Genomic DNA, 19,251 nt, shown 5'->3' with positions numbered 1-19,251 from the left:
AGATTATTGCACTGCACCAGTCTGCCAGTTGCCTGCTCTCCAACCCTGACACTAAACCAGTGGACCTTTTAGATCGTACTCATATTTTTGTCTGACTTTTTCCAAATATGTCCGTTTTTTCTTTGTGAGGTACTGGCTTACTTTACCTCTTCAACTCTCTGACATTTGAACTGAACCCGTTTGAGCCCTAGATTTTACCGGGTGTCACTTCCTGCTACTCGTCGACCCAGGTCAACCATCATTGGCTTATTTGCTGACAATTCAACATGTTTAATCGGCATCAGAGAGAGGAATCCATCTGATTGGCAATTCAGCTTCAGCAAATTAGTGCCCAAGTAGCGAAGAAAGCAAGTTCTCGAGGGCACACACAGATGGCTCTCCTCTTTTTTATCTTCAGCTTATCTGATCAAATACACATAGGGCTGTCAAAACTGAATATTCATTCTAAAAAAAAGAAAATAAAATTTGTTCAAACTATACTGTATTTTGCAAATTAGGACCATAAGAGGGTAAACATACAACAAGATACATAACTACTTGTGTAAGTATATTTATTTCAACATAAACATGTCTTTTTAAAGATCTAAATACCTAAACATTACAAAATAAACTAATAAAATAATATCCTATACCGTATAATTTTATATAAAGACTGTAGACCTCTCTGCCTCTGCACCGTGGCTGGTGCTAGACTAACTGAGACCTCTAGCAAGCAAGCTAACAAGCCAGTCAGCCGACCGGCCACTAAGTTTAACAACTTAATGTTTCATTCACACACACACTCTTGTCCCATGGATGAGCAAAGTCAAAAACAAACTCAGGAGGGTTTAGGGGAGAACAGAAATAGTCAGACTACAGCAAGGACAGACAGGAAGTAAAACAAGTCCGGACAAGACAGAGAAACCAGACTACCAAAATAAAACAGAAACATACAGAACCATGACAATTGCTATTGCCAGATAAGTGACAGCTTTGCTTGGCTCATTATTTTTTAACCAGTTCAGCGTGAAAGCATGTTGGGTGGAATTAGCAAGCTAGCTAGCTAGCTAGCTAGGTAGCCCGCGGCCACAGCGGGCTGCTTGGTCCCCTTGCTTTGCCACTGCCGTGAGATGGCCTTTGTTGCCACTGGTTCTTTGGCATCTGTTTAACGTGTCAGCACCCGCATCCCATTCCCTCTTCTGGCCACACTGCGCACCAGTGACTGTGTTGAGCCTTCATTGCCAGTATGAAAGTGTGTTTAGGTGACAGACTTGTCAATGAAGCTTAGTTTGGATGTGCACATTTTTTTTTGAGTCATTAATCAAGGTTTGCCTCCCTGCAGGGCACAATACCTTAAGTTAAAATTTAAAAAGCCGTATCAGCTACTAATCTCATTGGAGGGATGCTTTATCTCACTCTGTATACGTCAGGAGGTTGAGCAAATGTGCTGTCAGGGCCTGAATGTTACAGACGTCCTGAAGAAACAGTGTTTCAAAAAAACGTGTTTTCTTATAAATTTCCTGATTCTTGTCTCATTTGCAAAGAGAAGTAACAGGCTGAAACCTGCAAAGTCAGATTCATGCTGGTGTTCTCATCTGGGACACCAGCATGGACTTCAGGGGAGCTGTTTGCACGGCAGCTCTGTTGACAGTTTCTGAGTAAACTGGCTGCATTCATTGCTACACTAGATAGTTCTGACACTTCTATCTAAGGTTAGTGGTAATCAGAGGGTTTCTGAGAGGGTGGCAATAAACAAAGACGTGCTTGTGGTTGTGATCTGACCTTTAAGGTCAGGCATCAATAGGAAACTTGTTGGAAGGAAAAAGATCCGACCCGCAAAAAATTACCTACAAATTAAACACTGAGTGGCTCATGAATGTCTGAACCAAAATTCATGGCAAACTTTTCAAAAGTTGTCTAGACATTTGACATAAAACCATGAATATCAACCTCATGGTGGAGACAAAAAAAGTCAGTGGCTCATCAAAGTCATGTGCTATATTTAAGGCCAATTCTTCTAGTAGATGTTGAAATGTAGATGTAGATCAAATCAAAACAATTAATTAGGGGATTAATTAACAATCTCCAGACAATCAATTGCAAATATACTCAGCCATTTCACAACAAAAAATGGGAAATATTATCTGACTCCAGCTTCAGTAAAAATTGGAAATATTATTTAATTCCAGCTTTAGTAAAAATTGGAAATATTATCTTATTCCAGCTTCAGAAATGTGAGGAATCAAAATGATTATTTTATAATATTCTATATACACATATACATATATATACATATATAACCAATTGTTCTTAATATTTTCTAGCTATATGATACTGATTTGCGGCAGAAGTGGTCAAGGAGTAGTTTAAAGCTTGGTACAACAAACACAACTATACTGAATGTGACAAAAAGTCACTAAGGTTCATCTGCCTCATGCTGTTGATGGTGTCAAATTGCAAAGGAGAGGATGTTCAATAAGGAAGGACGTGTCTAAGTTTATGGTAAGTAAGGAACACAGAAGTGTTGAACCAACATAAGATCACTGAGGTGACCTTTGATGTGCGTGCACCCCTCCGACTCTTACAGAATATACTGTAAATATATAACTTATGATAACTTAAAAGGTACTTTCTACACAATGTCTTATCAACACTTAAATGTTCATACATGACAAATGGCCACAATGACCACCACACCCAATTCATTATTTATCATCTGATAGATTCTGCAGAAAACCAGAGTCACCTTCAACTGGGTGTGTCAGAAAGGAAAGAAGGAATTACAACATCATCTGTTATCTTGAGACAAAAGAGCAAAAAGAGGAGATTACAAAAGCATTTTCCCTCACATAAATACACCAAAAGTGACCATCTGAATTTAAATTTACAGACTTTACATGGTAAAATACATCAGTGCCTTTTCGCTTATTGAAATGTATTTATTCTGTTTTTAAATGTCGTTGCAACCTGATATCAAAACATTTTAGAATAATATGACAGGAAGACATGACTATCATTAAGACCACCGTCCTGCTCTGTGGCCAGTGGTCTTCGGACTCTTTGTCTCTATTTGACAGTATGTCTTTAGTTGCCTTCACTCCAGAGTCTATTTCTTGAGGGGTTTGGGTTTTCTGTTCATGTTCCTTGTGTCATGATCCAGCTCAACGTTATGACGAGACCACATTTAATTAAGGATTAAATTCTGGGACAGCTTTTTTAGTCCCAGTTTGGTTATATGTAGGATTTGACAGTTTTTTTTAAATATATTGTTATGTGCCCAGACCTTACACTGCTGTACACAGTCTGTTTCTCCTGTAAATCCAGTGCATTTCATTAGTAGATGTTTCACTGTCTGTTGATGTTTACAGATTCCACAAAGCCCATCATCGTGCTTTCCCATTATTTCCAACTTCCTTGACAATCCACAATGCCCCTGCCTAGTCATCATGACCTAATGTCTTCTTTCTTTCCCCAACTACCAATGGCCCTTTATCACACTTTTCTGGATGCTGTAATAATGCTGACCCTTCTTTCCCCTTCCTCCTGTCACACAGCCGTGATGCTTTTATTAATGATGAAACTACCCTAAGTTGACCCTAACTTAACTCTTAAGTCAACCTCCCTTTTAATGTGCATTTTGCTGCCCCATGAGCAAGCTCATTCCCTGCTATCCCCCACATGGGCTGGCACCCACAGGAACCCCAATGACTCTCCGTCTTGCTCAATCCTGAATGATTTTTTTAAAAGCTCTACCATGAGATCATACCTGTCTCCAAATATTCCCTCCCTCAGTGTCATCAAAACTGATGCAGAGTTTGAGCACATCACTGCTGGCCCTGGATTTACCTCCTCTAGCCAATGCAGAGCCCATATTATAACCATCAACTCTGCTGTATATTGAAACCTGTTGCTTTTACATTTTTATTATCCCCAAATCAGACTTCCCAGTTTTCAGGTCTTGAGCCCTGTCTGTGAAAGTTTGAATGTACTGTCCCCAGGTGTTCCTTAGCCTTTCTCCAACTATTTCACCATACGCTGCAGTACTCTTATGTGATTTTCTTGACTCTAATACAGTAAAATCAATCTCTGGCGTAGGTAAAATTAATTGTGATATAGCTGGCCTGTGAACTATAGGAGCAACCCCCTCCTCCCCAAACTCTATCCTCTCTATATACTTTAAAGACAAAACATTCCCTCTTTACTTTTTCTTCTCCCAATTCCCAAGCACTTTCCAAAGCTAGCTTCTGTGCGTTTTTCCCCTTGGTCTCCCCTTAGTTTAGATAAATATTGCATTGTCAACTTGGCTCATCAACCTACCGATGGGGCTCACCCCCATTTCTACAGATCCACGGACTGGAACTTCAGCCATCTTAAATATGAGCAGGAGTCAATCAGGAGGATTGCTGCCTACTTCCGACACAGCACACATGGAAAAGTACCAAGAGTGGGATGGGTCTTATTCATTGTGTTATTTTTAGTTTTTGGTGCTTTCCACTGTGTTACTGTAGCCCTGCATAACTTCCTTTGTACACCTGTTTTGTGTCTAGCTTTGTCCGCGTGCCTTTGTGTTGCCAGTCCTTGGTGCCTTGTTACGCAATCAGTGTTTCTTTTGCTATTGCTGTTCCCTTCCCACCCCAGCTGTACATGTCTTGTGATAAGCTTCTTGTGCAATTTTACCTGTCTGCTCTTTTTGTTGCGTTTCCCTGTGTTTCTCCATGTGTTCTGTGTATCTTAGTGCCCCAGTTTGGAGAATACAATAGTTTGCTCTTTAATTCCTGTGCCCTGCTGCCTGCTTTCGGGTCCAAACCAAACCTGCACCCACCGTGACACAAACAGTTTCCTCAGAGAACATTTGGCATTGGTGGGGGAATTTATAAAAAACCTTAATAGAAAATAGATCATAATTCTAGGGCAACAACTTATGATTTTTCTTTTCGACAATTAATATATGTCAGGAAGTCACAATTACAACAGAGCTAAAAGGGAAATTCTTAAACTCAAAGAAGATATCGGCAAAAAAGTTTTTGCTGGTTTTAAGAGCATTAAAGTGCTCATTTTATGCTCATTTTCAGGTTCATAATTGTACATAGAGGTTGTAACAGATATTTTTTTTAACATCATATTTTTGTTGTACTGCACACTAGCTATTGGACCAAATTCCCCAAATCAAATATAGCCTAATTTGAATAGTAAAAAAATCAATACTATACGAATGCTGAAGTTACTGAGTTAGTTATTTGAATGTGATTCTTTTTTAGAAATAGGTTGGCTTACATTAGCTAATCATCCTCTTCTCATGTCTGAAACACAAGGCTTTGTGAGCTGACATTACTTACTGAGTAACGTTAGTACCATAGACCGTTAATATTACAATATAAACAGTCTATGGTCAGCACAGGAGGGAGTGACCGGCTGCGGCTGGAAATCGGAAGAAGGATTGGAAATAGTTCTTACATGACTTTAAACTTGAGATCCACCTATCAAAAATGCTTATGTTATCAATAGATCATTCTGGTTTCCTAACTGCGTTGTGAGTTATAGGAGCTTAGCTGGGAGCTTCAAGGAGACAGCTAAAGACTATGTTGGCTGTCCTACAGTGCCGTGACGTAGATCCCCTTCAAGGCCAGGCTGATGATGGGAGTCCCTCTAGTGGACAGAACGTGTGACAACTACCACATGCATTGACAATGCACAAGCCTGTGTAGTGTAGATCATATTTATACCAGGCTGCATACGAGCATTACATATTCAAATATTATTAGCATATTTAAAACAAAAAAAGGAATTTGAATGGTAGAGGAAGACTGACATCTCTACTGCACTACACTGAGATGGTAAGTGCCTTTGAGGTAGACTTGGGACTTTTTCCCTTTGTACACCTATTACATGCACAAAAAAGATTTATAACACTAACAAGTTGAAGGTTAAAGCCAAACAGCGAAATATGAGCATTTTAAAGTCAAAGGCACGCTGAAGAGCAAAACTCCACCAATGTCCAGAGTGTTGCAAATAATCTGTTGGCCACTAGAGACCCCCATAATCTCATCACATACTGCAGTTCACACTCTACTACAAGCACTTCATGTTTTGTAGTCAGTAGAGTTTGTTGTATTCTGTACTTGAACAACAGTGATGAGGAGCAAGTGTATTTACAGAAGTCTGTAAACTGACAGGACGAGCATGAAGACTTTTTTCACAGAAGGAATTACTTACACCGCAAAACTAAATTTGACATGTCACAGTAGGAAAAACAGAGGTGTAAATAATAAAATGAGTGTTGAATTCCATTTAGCTGCTTCTGTTTCAAGGTCCTGAGGGCTATTAAACAAAACCTAGATATCAGATTTAGCCAGGATTTCCCAGTTATCCTGGATTTATAAATTCTGTTTTCGTGAAACAGCCCCCTGGCATTGTGCATGCTGGCTTAGTGTGTCATTACTGGGACACTTAAATAGAACAGAGCCTTTATTAATGTAATTAATAACACTTGTGTTTTCCTTATTGTGAAAAAGATCTATCTAAACCCTAGACTGTACATGTATTACATATCTAAGGAACATATCTTGGAATTGTATATATTACAATATATATACAGGCTATGGTCTAAACCTTAATTAGCCAATAGAGAGCTTTGACAAATGTAAATGTTACTACATCATTTTGATTTATAAAGTAATATTTGCATACCGTCTCATAATATTGATTGATGAACATTTTCATTTCTATCAGCTTTCATTTGCCAGGCAGAGAGTTAAAGTGCAATATTTCTCCCGAGCTCATTTCAACTATTTTGTATCGGAGTGCAACTAAAGATTGTTTTCAATAATCTGCTGATCACTTTCTCCATTACTCAATTGATTTTTTAGTTTATAAACATTATAAGAAATGCATCACAATTATCAGAGCCCAGAGCACCTTCACAATGTGTGTTTAGTCCAACCAACAGTTAAAAGGTCAACATTATTGAAAATGTATTAATATTGTCCTATTTGTAAAGCTATAACCATGTTTGCATGGAGAGTAAAAAACTGATTAATTGACTAATCACTACAGCTGTACTTGCATAATAGGCCTACTGTTGGAAAGTTTGTTTTATAACAAAATATATTATATAAACTTCATGTTTTGTGTGCAAATATCTAACTTTGTAAAGTAACTTAAGCTGTCAGATAGCCTAAATGTAGTTAAGTCAAAAGTACATTATTTCCCTCATATATAAGTTATTACCACCACTGACTTCTTTGAATAATGTGTGTTAGCTTCCCTCATAGACAGTTACCTAGCTATCATATTATGCTAGCAGGCTCGGGCACGCGCGGTGCCTCGCGCTCTGCTTGCATGACGTTACCACGGTGGATGTTACCCAGCATTCTGCGCGGGCGCTCTGACACAAACACTATCATCAAGGAAGAGGATGCCGGATGGTGAGTGAAGTCTATTTGAAACATGTCAAATACAAATAGGCCTACATGTCTGTCGTGTTTGGCCCATTTATAGAGTTTTATCGCGGCGCTTAATATTAAAGAAGAAAATTAAAACAACGTCGTTGCTTTCTGTTTTTACAAAGGTGTGAAAACAGAAAGCAACGAGGTGAGCGAAAGTCCTCAAACTTGGTGTTGTGGGTAAAGTTGTCACCGGTAGCTGAAAGGTGAGAACGGCAGTGTCGGTGATGTTTGTGTGAAGAAGTGGAGACAAGCTAGCATAAAAAACTGAAAATGCTCCTAAACCCCCGAAGAGAAGTGTTTTAACAGCATGAGAATCTGATATCTGGGCTGGAAACCGATATCAGTGTTGGGCAGGAACCGAGGCGAGCCTGATGACAGGTTTACGTCAGTTATCAGCTGTTTGGGGTTTAACCCTTTGTTGTCCTTCGGGTCACCGGGACCCGTTCAGTTTATTTGATTTTCTTTTTTTTTTTATTGGCCCGGTGTTGAGCTCCAGGGCCCCCGGTGACCCTCGCGTACAATGTGATGTCATTTCACGTGAACTGGCGGGTCCCAGACCCAGATACCAGAGACCCGTCCTGCACTCTAACGCGTTAAATAAACTAACCCGGTCCCCGTGACACAAAGGACAACACAAGGGGCTGCATGCTGGAGGACAACCCAGGCTTTTTTATTTGGGTAATTTGTGAGATGTGTAACATTGTATATCGCAATAACGATATTACCAGCGATGAATAAAAAACATTCAAGTGGTAACTGTCTTTCTGCTGCTTTCAGTAGCCCAGACAGCTAAAATACAAATTGCTTATTTAATTAACAACAGAACATTATTTACAACACAAAAAGTGATAGTTGCACTTTAAAGTGCAGTTTTTCAATGCTACGCTTTCAGCTTACTTAAAAAAAAATGTAGTGTCTTTATCAATGTGTTTAAGCTCAAGTTGGTATTGTGACAGTCTCGTATTGCCAGACCGACCTCCACAGCGCTGCACAGCAGGGTCTGGCAGAGGAGGGTCTGGCCACGGAAAAACATGCTCTGGTGTTTTGGCATTTCAGAGATTATCTATATATTGGGCTGAGATATTGCTGTTGTCATAAAGCTAAACTGCCTAGAGTCAGATCTGTGATAAAGCCTAACGTGTTCATGAGTGCTGATGTCAGTTTTTGCTCCAGTGAACCAGGTTATTATGTACACTGACATGTAACACATCAGATATTTCCAAATGTTTTAACATTTAAAGCCATTGTGCACAACATGTCGAGTGTCTACATGAACATTCACATAGTGGCTTTGCTGTAGATTGCTAACCTGTGGATGTAGTCAAGTTCAGTATAAAATTATAAAATAATCTTTAAAAATACATAAAATAAACTTCATAAAATATTTAAAAAGATGCTGGTTAGGCCTTAGCCATTGGGGAGTATAACAATCATCCCAGCCTGTATTTCCCTGTATATTACATCCTGTCAGTTCATCTTGTCCATAACTGTGTTATTATTTACATAAAAAAAGGATTATAGAGTTTATGCTTCATCTTGACATTTATGTTTGTTGTGATTAAAATCCTTTCAAGTGCTTGATGCCATCACAGTCAGCTACTTTGAACTGGCCTAGTTTCAAAATACTGTCCTCTGGTTGTAGCAGAACTTCAACCCTTGACCGAGTAGCCTAGATAACAAGAATCATTAAAGCAACGTGTTTTGCTGCAGGAGATGAAGTCATTATGTGTGTGTTTACCCTTCGGGTGATTCTTTTTCTTTAAGATAAACTGTGCACATCACATGTCTGCTGTGACGAGTGCTACTGAGGCCGATATGAAAGAGGTTAAGGAATAATTCTCATGTCTCTCTTTTTCTCTCAGCCTCAGATATGGACTACAAGGTTGTATTTGCAGCCTTAAAGAAAGTATGTGAAGATGACATTGCTTTCTTGGGAGGTCCCACTGATTTGCCATACGGGGCTGTTGCCAAGCGCTTGGTCACGTGTATGAGGCAGATTAAGGAGCACTGCCTAGCCCTGGAGCCTGTGGTCGCCAGCTTCGCCGCCGTCTTCCACCATTATGACTTTGACGCACAAACGCCTGGAAATGGCTACCGCACCCTGGTCAAGGTATGACTGATCCCACTGACTGGATGTGTTGGTCCACTCCCTGCTTATATCTGAGCTGTGATTGCATTCTACACGAGTTATTATCCAAAAACAGTGTATTTACTCTTTTGATTTTAGCTTGTAGTTTGTTAACAGCAATTATTTCACAGGTGTTACATGTAACATTTTAAACCATTATTATAAAATTAGGACTGCAACTAACAATTATTGTAATACATTTTTTTTTGACTGAACCTTTAACACTCAGACATCAAAAACAGAAATGTAAGTATTACTAAAGATTTCTGTGTCGTTGCTTAATAAAATACCAAACTTACTCCTTCAAAGTATTTTACTTTTTCAGATCTACTGGAATTTTGAATCCACATTGCCAATTGTTGCTAGTCCAAATCTTCTTTAAACTTCAACTTCAGCACTAGTTTATTATCATGCGATTCCAAAAATATCATCCAGGTACACAAAATGCTCACTAGTGCAACAAATCCACAGCTGAAAATGGTCTCTAATAAATGCACAATTTACTTCTGTTTCTTTAATGTTTGCTAAAAACTAGAAAACTAGATACAAGTGTAATGAAAAAACAACTATCTCACTGGCTTTGTTGTGTTAAATCCGACAATGTGTTAGTTTGTCTCTTCCCTAGCCTGTTTGGGTCACTCAGTGTGGCTCTTTGTTTTTAATCATTTTTGGACAACAATGGAGCTCTATGGCACAGAGAAAGCTACACTATATAAAGTTGTGACTACACAGGCTCTATTCGGTATGAATTGTTGGTTTTGATCTTTTTAAAGGGTTTTGTTCATAATAACAAAGATATAGATTTCTTTTCAAAATCTACGTTACATTTTTTTCTTTCAGGTCTTGCTGTCTTGCCTTTTACACATCATTCACAAGGGTCGTTACATTGCCTCTAATTACAACGGTGCCTTCTTCAGGGCCGATCACAATGTCTCTGAGATGGAGGCGTACTGCATTGCTCTGCGCCAATTGCGTGCCCTGCTCCACCTCGCCCAGCGGCTGATCAATGACAACGACCACGGCGAGCTGTACTGCCTGCAGGACCAGAACCTAAGCAACAGTTTTGTGCAGGAGTACAGCTCCATGCACAAAGCCTGCTTCTATGGCCGCTGTCTGGGCTTTCAGGTCAGCCTACAAAAACAGACTTACGTCACACCAGTTGCTTTTATATTTGTACAATTTTAGCACGTTAAAGTTGGTTATCTCACCTAAATGTGACTTAAATCATTAAAATGACTTGGCTACAAGCCTGGTGATCGTTCTGATTGCTCATTGAGCACCTCCTGTCAGGTCATAATATGTAGTCAAACATCAGATCCCAAATAACCAGCTTAAGTATTTAAAGAATAGTCAGTTTTGACTTCATTATAAAAATAAATGTGTCACTCTCTTATTCATCTCTGTCCACTGTTTGTTTTGACAGTACTCACCCACTCTACGTCCATTCCTCCAGACTGTTGTCATAAGCATGGTAACATATGGAGAGACGTATGGTAAACAACAGTCTGGTTTTGGTATGTCTTTTTTTTTCTTCCTTATCTTGCAGTATTGATGGAAGTTCCTGGCTTTTTTTATGCTTAAATTCATGCCTCCTCTTCCAGGTTTGGCAGCCCTTTCCCTCCTCACATCAGGGAAGTATGTCATCGATCCAGAGTTGCGGGGTGCTGAGTTTGAACGCATTACCCAGAACCTGGACATGAAGTTCTGGAAGTCCTTTTGGAACCTCACAGAGTCCGGCCTTTTAACAGTAGGCAGCTTTGTTTCCAACTTGGCGACATTCTCTGTAGTTAAAGCAGCCTCTCACACCCTCTTAGCAACTTTATTTCTAAAAGGCAACTAGCAAAGACTTTAACGACTTTAGACATATATATTATATATATTAGATTTTAATTGATTTCCATGAATGCTGCTCAGAGTAATCACAGTCCACAAGCACAGTGATTTTCTCACTCTTTTATGGCGCTGTGCAACAGGCAGTCTGCCGAGACAACCAATAGATGGACACCATACACATGGACACAACCTCTAAGCTTTATGTATGTTTGAAGTATGAAGTTTATTTCAGACGGGCTTTCAGCAACAACAACAGAGCAGTCCAACAACAATGTATTTACAAATCATATCAGCAGATGCAAAGGATACGCAATGACATCACTAATTTGCAAATTAGCACATGTTGTCATCTAGTCACTTTTAGTGACTTTTGGAGCTAGTGCTAGCTACTTTCACTGGAAAAAAGTTGGCAACACTGGTAGACAGGGTCAAATATTCCTCGCTGACTCTCAAATTAGCTGAAGTCCTCCTTGATGTTTTAACTGCTTAATCCCCTGCATGTCTCTCTCTGTCCAGGGCTTCAGCAGAATATCCTCTAGCCCAGTGCAGGTCAACTTCACCCTGACTGTGCCTCCTGTCACTCTACGCCTCCCACTGGCCTCAGACCCTAGTCTAACAGCCACAGTGTCACCTCCAATAGCCCACTGGGGCCCCGGGCCAGTCAACATGCGTCTGATCTCCTATGAGATTCGAGAAGGACAGGTGAGACTCCACAGGTCTAATACAGGGATGAGGTGAAAGCAGAAGGCTTTAGGGGATAAGTAGAACCTGAATCTGTACTAGATATAGTTTTTAGATGGAGCATATAATGATTAAGAATAAATTGAAAAATATTCAATGGCTTTATTCCATGATTTGTGATGCATCTCCTCTTGAAAGTTGATGCAGCATTTGAACATAATTAAGAAAGGGAATTTTGCAAGGTCTAGACCAATGAGATACAAGTAAGGGAGGGGGAAAGAGGGAAGAAAGGTGAAATATTGCTGTATTTGCGAATTTAATAGAATACAATTTTGAAATGCCATGTTTTGTGTGTTTTAATATTAATTACCTTTTAACTTATCCTCTAACTCTATAGGACAGTGATGAGCTGCTAGCTTATTCTCGAACCGATCCTCCCCCCGTCTCCGCGTCCCATTTTCCCTGGATACAGACGCAGCCTCGCTCCCCGTGGCTGCTCATCCACTTCCATGGAGGGGGCTTTGTGGCCCAGACCTCCAGATCCCATGAGGTACAGCACACAATGCTGGTGTTAAATGTAGTTTTATCTGTAGTAGATGTTTGAAAAGTTACCGTATAGTTAATATTACCACTTACGGTGGTGCTCCATGTGTCCGTGCAACGCTTCTGCCAGGTGTGCTCCACTCTATTCCTGTGGGTGACTTCAACGTGCGTGCAAAGCATTCCAGGAATGCAAAATGTAGCGCATCAGAAAGCTGGCAAGATGCCCATCTTCACGCAAATGAACCCGCAACTATCCAGTAGACAAAAATCTTACAACCCTTTGTCGTTCTGAAATGATGACAGATTCAGCAGCTGCATGGCCTATTTCTCACTTAAAATGTTTCCAAAAACACAGTTCATTGAACTATTTCTGTAAAATATGACATTGTATTCCGTCCGAGCCGCCATGACAGTGGTTTGAAGTTTTTGAGCAGCCAGACCCAGAACGTCCATTCCTACAAAGTGTTTAAAATATTGTTTATTAAGTACAACAAAAATTACCATATATATTACACATATTTATTCTGCTCTCATTCATCTCATCAATCAGAATTATCTTCGGACTTGGTCAAAGGAGCTGAGCGTACCTATCCTCTCCGTTGACTACTCTCTGTCACCCGAAGCGCCCTTTCCCAGAGCTCTGGAGGAATGTTTCTACGCCTACTGCTGGGCGCTGAACAACTGTCATCTGCTGGGTATGTCTATGACGTCACACTCGGACAACATAAACAGTAAACCAATAGGGAGAATTAATGTATTTTATTTTAACAGACTAGTTGGCGAAAGTGGAATTATTTGGGAAACAATTGGAAATTTATTTTTCTCTGATTTCTGTTTTTGTCATGTCATCGACCTTTTAATGAGCTAAAGGAATTTACTGTTTTTATTTTAAAGATAAAAAGCTGTAAAGAACCCCAGAAGTAAACGATTTGAACAGGAGAGAAAATGCAGATGTGTATATATATAAGCAGTTACTAAATGTAAATGTAAATGTGCTGTATTTATATAGCGCTTTTCCAGTCTTAACGACTGCTCAAAGCGCTTTTACATCTACAGGAAACATTCACCATTCACACACATTCATACACTGTGGCCGGGGCTGCCGTACAAGGTGCCACCTGCTCATCAGATAAACATTCACACACATTCACACTCCGATGCGCAGCACCGGGGGCAACTCGGGGTTCAGTGTCTTGCCCAAGGACACTTCGACAATGACTGCACTTACTAACTAAATGACTTACTAACGGTTATTACATGTATACATATACAACTGCCCGGATATGGAAGGAAAATTTGTTTTAAATAGATGCCAATTAGTATCTATGAACAGAAACCGCATGTTTGGGTTCAAAATGCAAATAGACAGTATATGCCAATGTATTCACACAAGCAGCTCTACATATGGCTTTATTTGTGCAGAAAGCAATAAAGAATGTGTGTACCTTAACAAATGCTACCATTGCACTTTGCTGATATGCTGTAGCCCACGTACACTGTACCAATTTCAAATGTGGTGTTAAAGGTTGTCCCCAAGGAGGAGGGGCATATTATGTGATGAATGAATGAATGGCATAGGAAGTGTTATCTGTTTTTTATCAGAACACGAAACGTGTCATATGTACCCACTCACATACAGAAAAGATGGGAAAAAAGTAAAGAAATTGGGTCAAGGTAAAGATCTATGGTACAGTATAGAACTAATGACTGGATTAAAGCTTCATTAGTGTTGTGACTACAAGTAATGACTTTGCTTATTTTGACCAGCCACCTATCCTAAATTCAAAGTCATTCATTGAACACTGATAAAACACATGGAAAAGCAAGAAAATCAACAAAACAGTTACCAAAAAGCCTGTTATAAAATCCTTTTTTTTTTTTATAAATTATTATTATTATTATTATTATTATCATCATTTCATTATTTAGATACTTGTGTGTGTGTGTGTGTGTGTGTGGGTGTGGGTGTGTGGGTTGTGTGTGTGTGTGTTGTGTGTTTTCCAGGCTCCACAGCGGAGCGGGTTTGTCTGGCAGGTGACAGCGCTGGAGGAAACCTCTGCATCACTGTGTCCATGAAGGCCATATCCAGCGGCATCCGAGTCCCTGACGGCATCATGGCTGCCTACCCTGCCACCTTGCTCACAACTGATGCCTCGCCCTCCCGCCTGCTCACGCTCATCGACCCGCTGTTGCCTTTAGGTGTTCTCGGGAAGTGTATCAATGCTTATGCAGGTATGTGGGTTTACAATGCCTGTGAGTGTGCTCTTTGTGTGTCTTTTAACATGGTAATGGTTAGTGTTTAACCACTGGTACAGAAAACTCTGAATTGCTCCGGGATGTATTTGTGTAAGACACTCATACATAGGTTACCAGCTGATGACGCCTGTGTTCCAGTCAGGACAGTTAACTTCAGCGCGGTTGCACGTGACTCTCCAGCGGAAGCTCTCCACGTTTAGTTCACTCACTGGGCAACCCAGGGATCCGCTCATCAGCAGTATGAGCACAAATATTGATTTAAAAAAGATTTAATTTAATTAAAAATGGTCTGCCAGTGAATGATGAGAACTCCGACCATGACAATGGTCTTTTATACAGATTTAACACAAAATCCCTGTATTGCCCGATCAGAATCAACTGCTTAACCAAGCCGTGTAATAAAGACGGATAATGTGGGAGGAAAAGAAGGTGAAAATGTAAAAACCTGCTGTCATGTACAGTGTGAAACCCATGATCAGTCATGGCTGTAATATGCGGATCACTGTGGCACCACCTAGTTGACTTACTGGTTTGGCTGGTCGGCCTCATATTAGTCATTGCCACTGTAAACACTGGAAGCCTCTGATATACCGGAGTCTTTCACTGAGCTCTCTAAATCCTTCAACACAGAACACATAACCGGTTTGTTTTCTGAACATAGATCTGACTCCGTGGAGAAGAGAGACTCAAACCAATTATTTGATTAGTGACACAATCTAGCAGACTCTATCAGTAGGTTTTGATGCCTCTTTTAATCTTTTACCAGCTCATATCTCAGGTGTCGGACAGAATATGCCGGAGAGCTACTCTGTGTATTATTGTTTGCAAAATAAAACTTGGTTGCAAGTAAAAAGGAAAATCATTCTACATTTGCACAAGAAAACCAAATCTAGATGGACTGATTTGTGTATTTGGTTCAAATATTATTCTGTTTTATCCATCATCACCTCATAATGTGACTGTTGCATAATGACTAGCATCAAGTGGTTATGAAAGGGATGTGTTATACAGTTATTGGAATTTCTTAAACTGTTGAGGCCTGCATTAAATATTATGTTATGATATTTACAGACAAAATGAAAGATTGTTGACAACAGTGCAAAAAGCCTCTGTATAAATACAGCGCACTGTATTGCTGCTTTGGGAACTGTGAATATACTGTATAGGACGAGAAAGTTATGTTCTGATTGTATTGCCTAGCTCTCTTAAAAGACACTTATGTAGATGTTGTTTTAATCTGCTCAAGCCTTTTTTATTTAGTTTTTAGCCAACAGTATTTCACTATCTTTACCAATTTGAGCAGTAAATTACTCTTTGCCATTGTGACTGACAACAAAAATGCCACTGTTACAGTACATCTAAATATCTGTTTGACTCATCTACAGTGAGAACAGAAACCATTCAGACAGAAGCTATGATTACATCCTTACGAGCCACATTCATGTTGCAATTTATTTGATTCCTCGCTTACGTTGCATCATCTCCTTCCCAGGTACAGAATCTCAGACGGCGCAGCCTGTAGTAGAAAGCGGCAGTCGGAACTCTTTCAGTAGAGACACTGCTGTCCTGCTCGGTGATCTTACCCAGGGAGCCTCCAACTGGATCCAGTCTTTTTTGGATCCCATGCGGACTACAGGAGGAGCACGCTCCCTGTCATCGACGCCGAGAGGGTCTCTGAGCAACGAAACTGGCATGACATCCACTTGCGCCCCCACTACAAACTGTGAAAGTCTCACAGAATACCCAGAGGGCTTTGAGCCCCTGCGCTCTGAGTGCCTGGCTTTTATCCGCCCAACTTCCTGTCCCATTATCAGGAACCCGTTTGTGTCGCCCCTCCTGGCTCCCAACAACCTGCTGAGAGGCCTGCCACCTGTACACATAGTGGTAAGAGACCTGAGTGTGGAAGAGATTATATTTCCGAGGAGAACCTCATCTTCACCCTGAGGACAATTTATTTCAACACTACATTTATTTTCAGTGGTGTGTTATTAAAGCTGAGGCAGAGCTACAAGTTCTTGATGAAATTATACGGGCAATAAGATTGTTAGCATGATAGTCAGACTCCGTTGTCCTTTCCTTTAGTTGTCCTTTCCTTTACCTAATTCATTTGAATAGCTACAACTCTGAGATGTGGGTGTCACTTCTGAGATCTGGAATCAGGCTTTAAGATTTGCACAAAATTATTATTATTTTTATTGTCGTTTATTGTTAATTCATCGATTAGTGGCTCTATAAAATGTTGAAAAATGCCGATCAAGTCAAATATATTTAGTTTACTGTTTTTTTCTTTTTTCATATTTATTTTAGTTCATAAAAAAGGACTCAAATCGATTAATTATCAAAAATAGTTGGCGATTAGTTTATTAGTTGACATCTAATCAATTATTCGTAGTGGCTCTGGTCCGGTTTCATGCCCACACACCCTAAGTCAGCTTTGTTTTCTTATTTGTTGAATCTGCTATAAGATAGACCAATAAATCTGCCAGGTGATATTGGCGTATGAAATATGCCAGGCCGATATTGGTGTATCAATGTACCGGTCAAAATTTGCAATACAGAACTACAGTATATTGGAGTTTATTTTTTCCTGACTGCTTCGTGTATCCTCACAGGCCTCTGCTCTGGATGCCTTGCTTGATGACTCAGTGATGTTTGCCAAGAAGTTGCGAGACATGGGCCAGCCTGTGAGTCTGACGGTGGTGGAGGACCTACCTCATGGATTCCTCAGCCTTTTACAGCTCGCCAAGGAAACAGTGGTCGCTGCAGAAATCTGTGTGGAGAAAATGAGGAAGATTTTTCAGCAAGAAAATCCACCGTCTGCTCTTCGCAAGCGGCCGAAGCTGGAAGACACTTATCAGAGTAGCAATCCATCAGGCTGATTTACCTGTCATTTGTGGGACTTTGTTGTTTTTGGATGAAAACAAATGTGACATGAGGTGGTCAGAGAGATGCAATAAATGTGATCGCGTCAGGGGGAATTATGAGGATGCAACCAACTGTAAAAGTAGAGGAAGCTTAGGGACACTGCACTTTAAACCTAGACCGCACAACATTTTCTGTAGGCAGCGATGATCAAAAGAAGCACTACAAACTTTTACTTTCTACCAGCTTTAATATGATCCTAAATGATGACTAATTATTTTTCTACCAACATTTACATGTTCAAGTTCCAGATTACACGCACATTGAGAATATAAAATGATAGAAACCTCACTGTAACCAGCCTTTGCAGAAATTTCTCAACTGAAATAGTATGTCAGTGATGGAAGCTGTTTGTGCCTTGAATTTAAGTGCTGCTAATGTGCAGGAAAAAGGCTTTGCCTATATTATTGCACAGACTGACCAGAATTAAGATTTACTTGCAGAGGAAACACATTCCAGATGCAGTGTAATATTATTATTATTATTATTATTATAATTTGAATTAAAAATATAAAGTCTGGTTATGCCAGTTTGTCACCTGTTTACAACATATTGATAAGGAGGCTTTCACCTTGTGTTTACCAGCAGTGTGTGGATGTGGGTTATGAAAACAACTTTATTGTAAATTAATTTTTATTTGATAATAAAAAATATTGAACACTGTTGTATTTAAAGTCGGCCTTTAATTTCAAAACTGCAAGGATTTCCTGTTTGAGTCTTTTGGACATATAAAGTAGGACATGTCTGAGCAGCTGATCTGAGTGTTACCTTCTCTGTGTGCACGGGCTGTTGTGTGTGCAGCCACTTGAAAAACCTCTCGGAAAAATTAAATCAGCCATTTTATAATTTGAGGTTATTTTTAGCACGTGTTATGTAATAACATTGTGTTCAATTGGATTTCATGGTTAGGCAGTTGCTATTATTACTATGCACTAACAAAATCACAACACATTTCAAACCCAAACATAACTGGCAGATTAAAACAATAACACATCGTGAGATTTTCCATCCCTGATGATAACTTCACACCAATGAGTTGCTCTTGTCGCTGTTGTCAGAGTTCTCGTGTTTTTCTAGATCCAGTTCTCTCTTCTCCTTTAGCATCTTCTATTGGTCATTCCTCATTATCAGCTGGCCATGATGCTAACGTGGGGGAACAAACGCACTTTAAATTTTAGGATTTAAATGAGATGCTGTACCTCCCTGTCTGCAAACGGCCAAACCACAGCCATTATGTTGCTCCTCACTTTACTTGTGTTAATGGGTACCAATGGTTTAAGTGAAGGTATTTTTTCACTTCTCTAAATAGATTAGAGAGGTAAAATAGAGATATTGGGTGCCCCAATGGTTCAGTTGGTGGAGCGGGCACCCATGTGTGGAGGTTTAGTCCTCTACGCGTTGGACTCACACCTGCGACACTTTGCTGCATGTCGTTTCCCCTTTCTCTCCCCTTTCATGTCTTCA

General features: G+C 39.9%; 1 protein-coding gene across 1 annotated transcript; it reads left to right on the top strand.

Moving 5' to 3' along the window:
• The first annotated feature begins 7,197 nt into the window (after positions 1-7,197).
• Positions 7,198-18,462, top strand: lipea (lipase, hormone-sensitive a). Its single transcript, XM_034892542.1, has 11 exons — positions 7,198-7,403; positions 9,287-9,534; positions 10,393-10,677; positions 10,976-11,066; positions 11,154-11,299; positions 11,902-12,087; positions 12,464-12,616; positions 13,160-13,304; positions 14,614-14,841; positions 16,358-16,749; positions 17,478-18,462. The coding sequence occupies exons 1-11, from the start codon at positions 7,394-7,396 to the stop codon at positions 17,742-17,744; spliced, it is 2,151 nt and encodes a 716-aa protein (XP_034748433.1). The 5' UTR covers positions 7,198-7,393; the 3' UTR covers positions 17,745-18,462.
• The last annotated feature ends 789 nt before the right edge of the window (positions 18,463-19,251 follow it).

The sequence above is a fragment of the Etheostoma cragini genome, chromosome 14, assembly GCF_013103735.1.
Source record: "Etheostoma cragini isolate CJK2018 chromosome 14, CSU_Ecrag_1.0, whole genome shotgun sequence".
Taxonomy (NCBI): Eukaryota; Metazoa; Chordata; class Actinopteri; order Perciformes; family Percidae; genus Etheostoma; species Etheostoma cragini.
This window is presented reverse-complemented; position numbering and strand designations above follow the sequence as displayed.

What these genes read in the sequence shown, in the direction of transcription:
- lipea (XM_034892542.1), top strand. An exon ending in TAAACAACAGTCTGGTTTTG is followed by an intron (nt 11,067 to 11,153) that starts GTATGTCTTTTT and finishes CTCCTCTTCCAG; the next exon opens with GTTTGGCAGCCCTTTCCCTC. An exon ending in GAACAACTGTCATCTGCTGG is followed by an intron (nt 13,305 to 14,613) that starts GTATGTCTATGA and finishes TGTGTTTTCCAG; the next exon opens with GCTCCACAGCGGAGCGGGTT.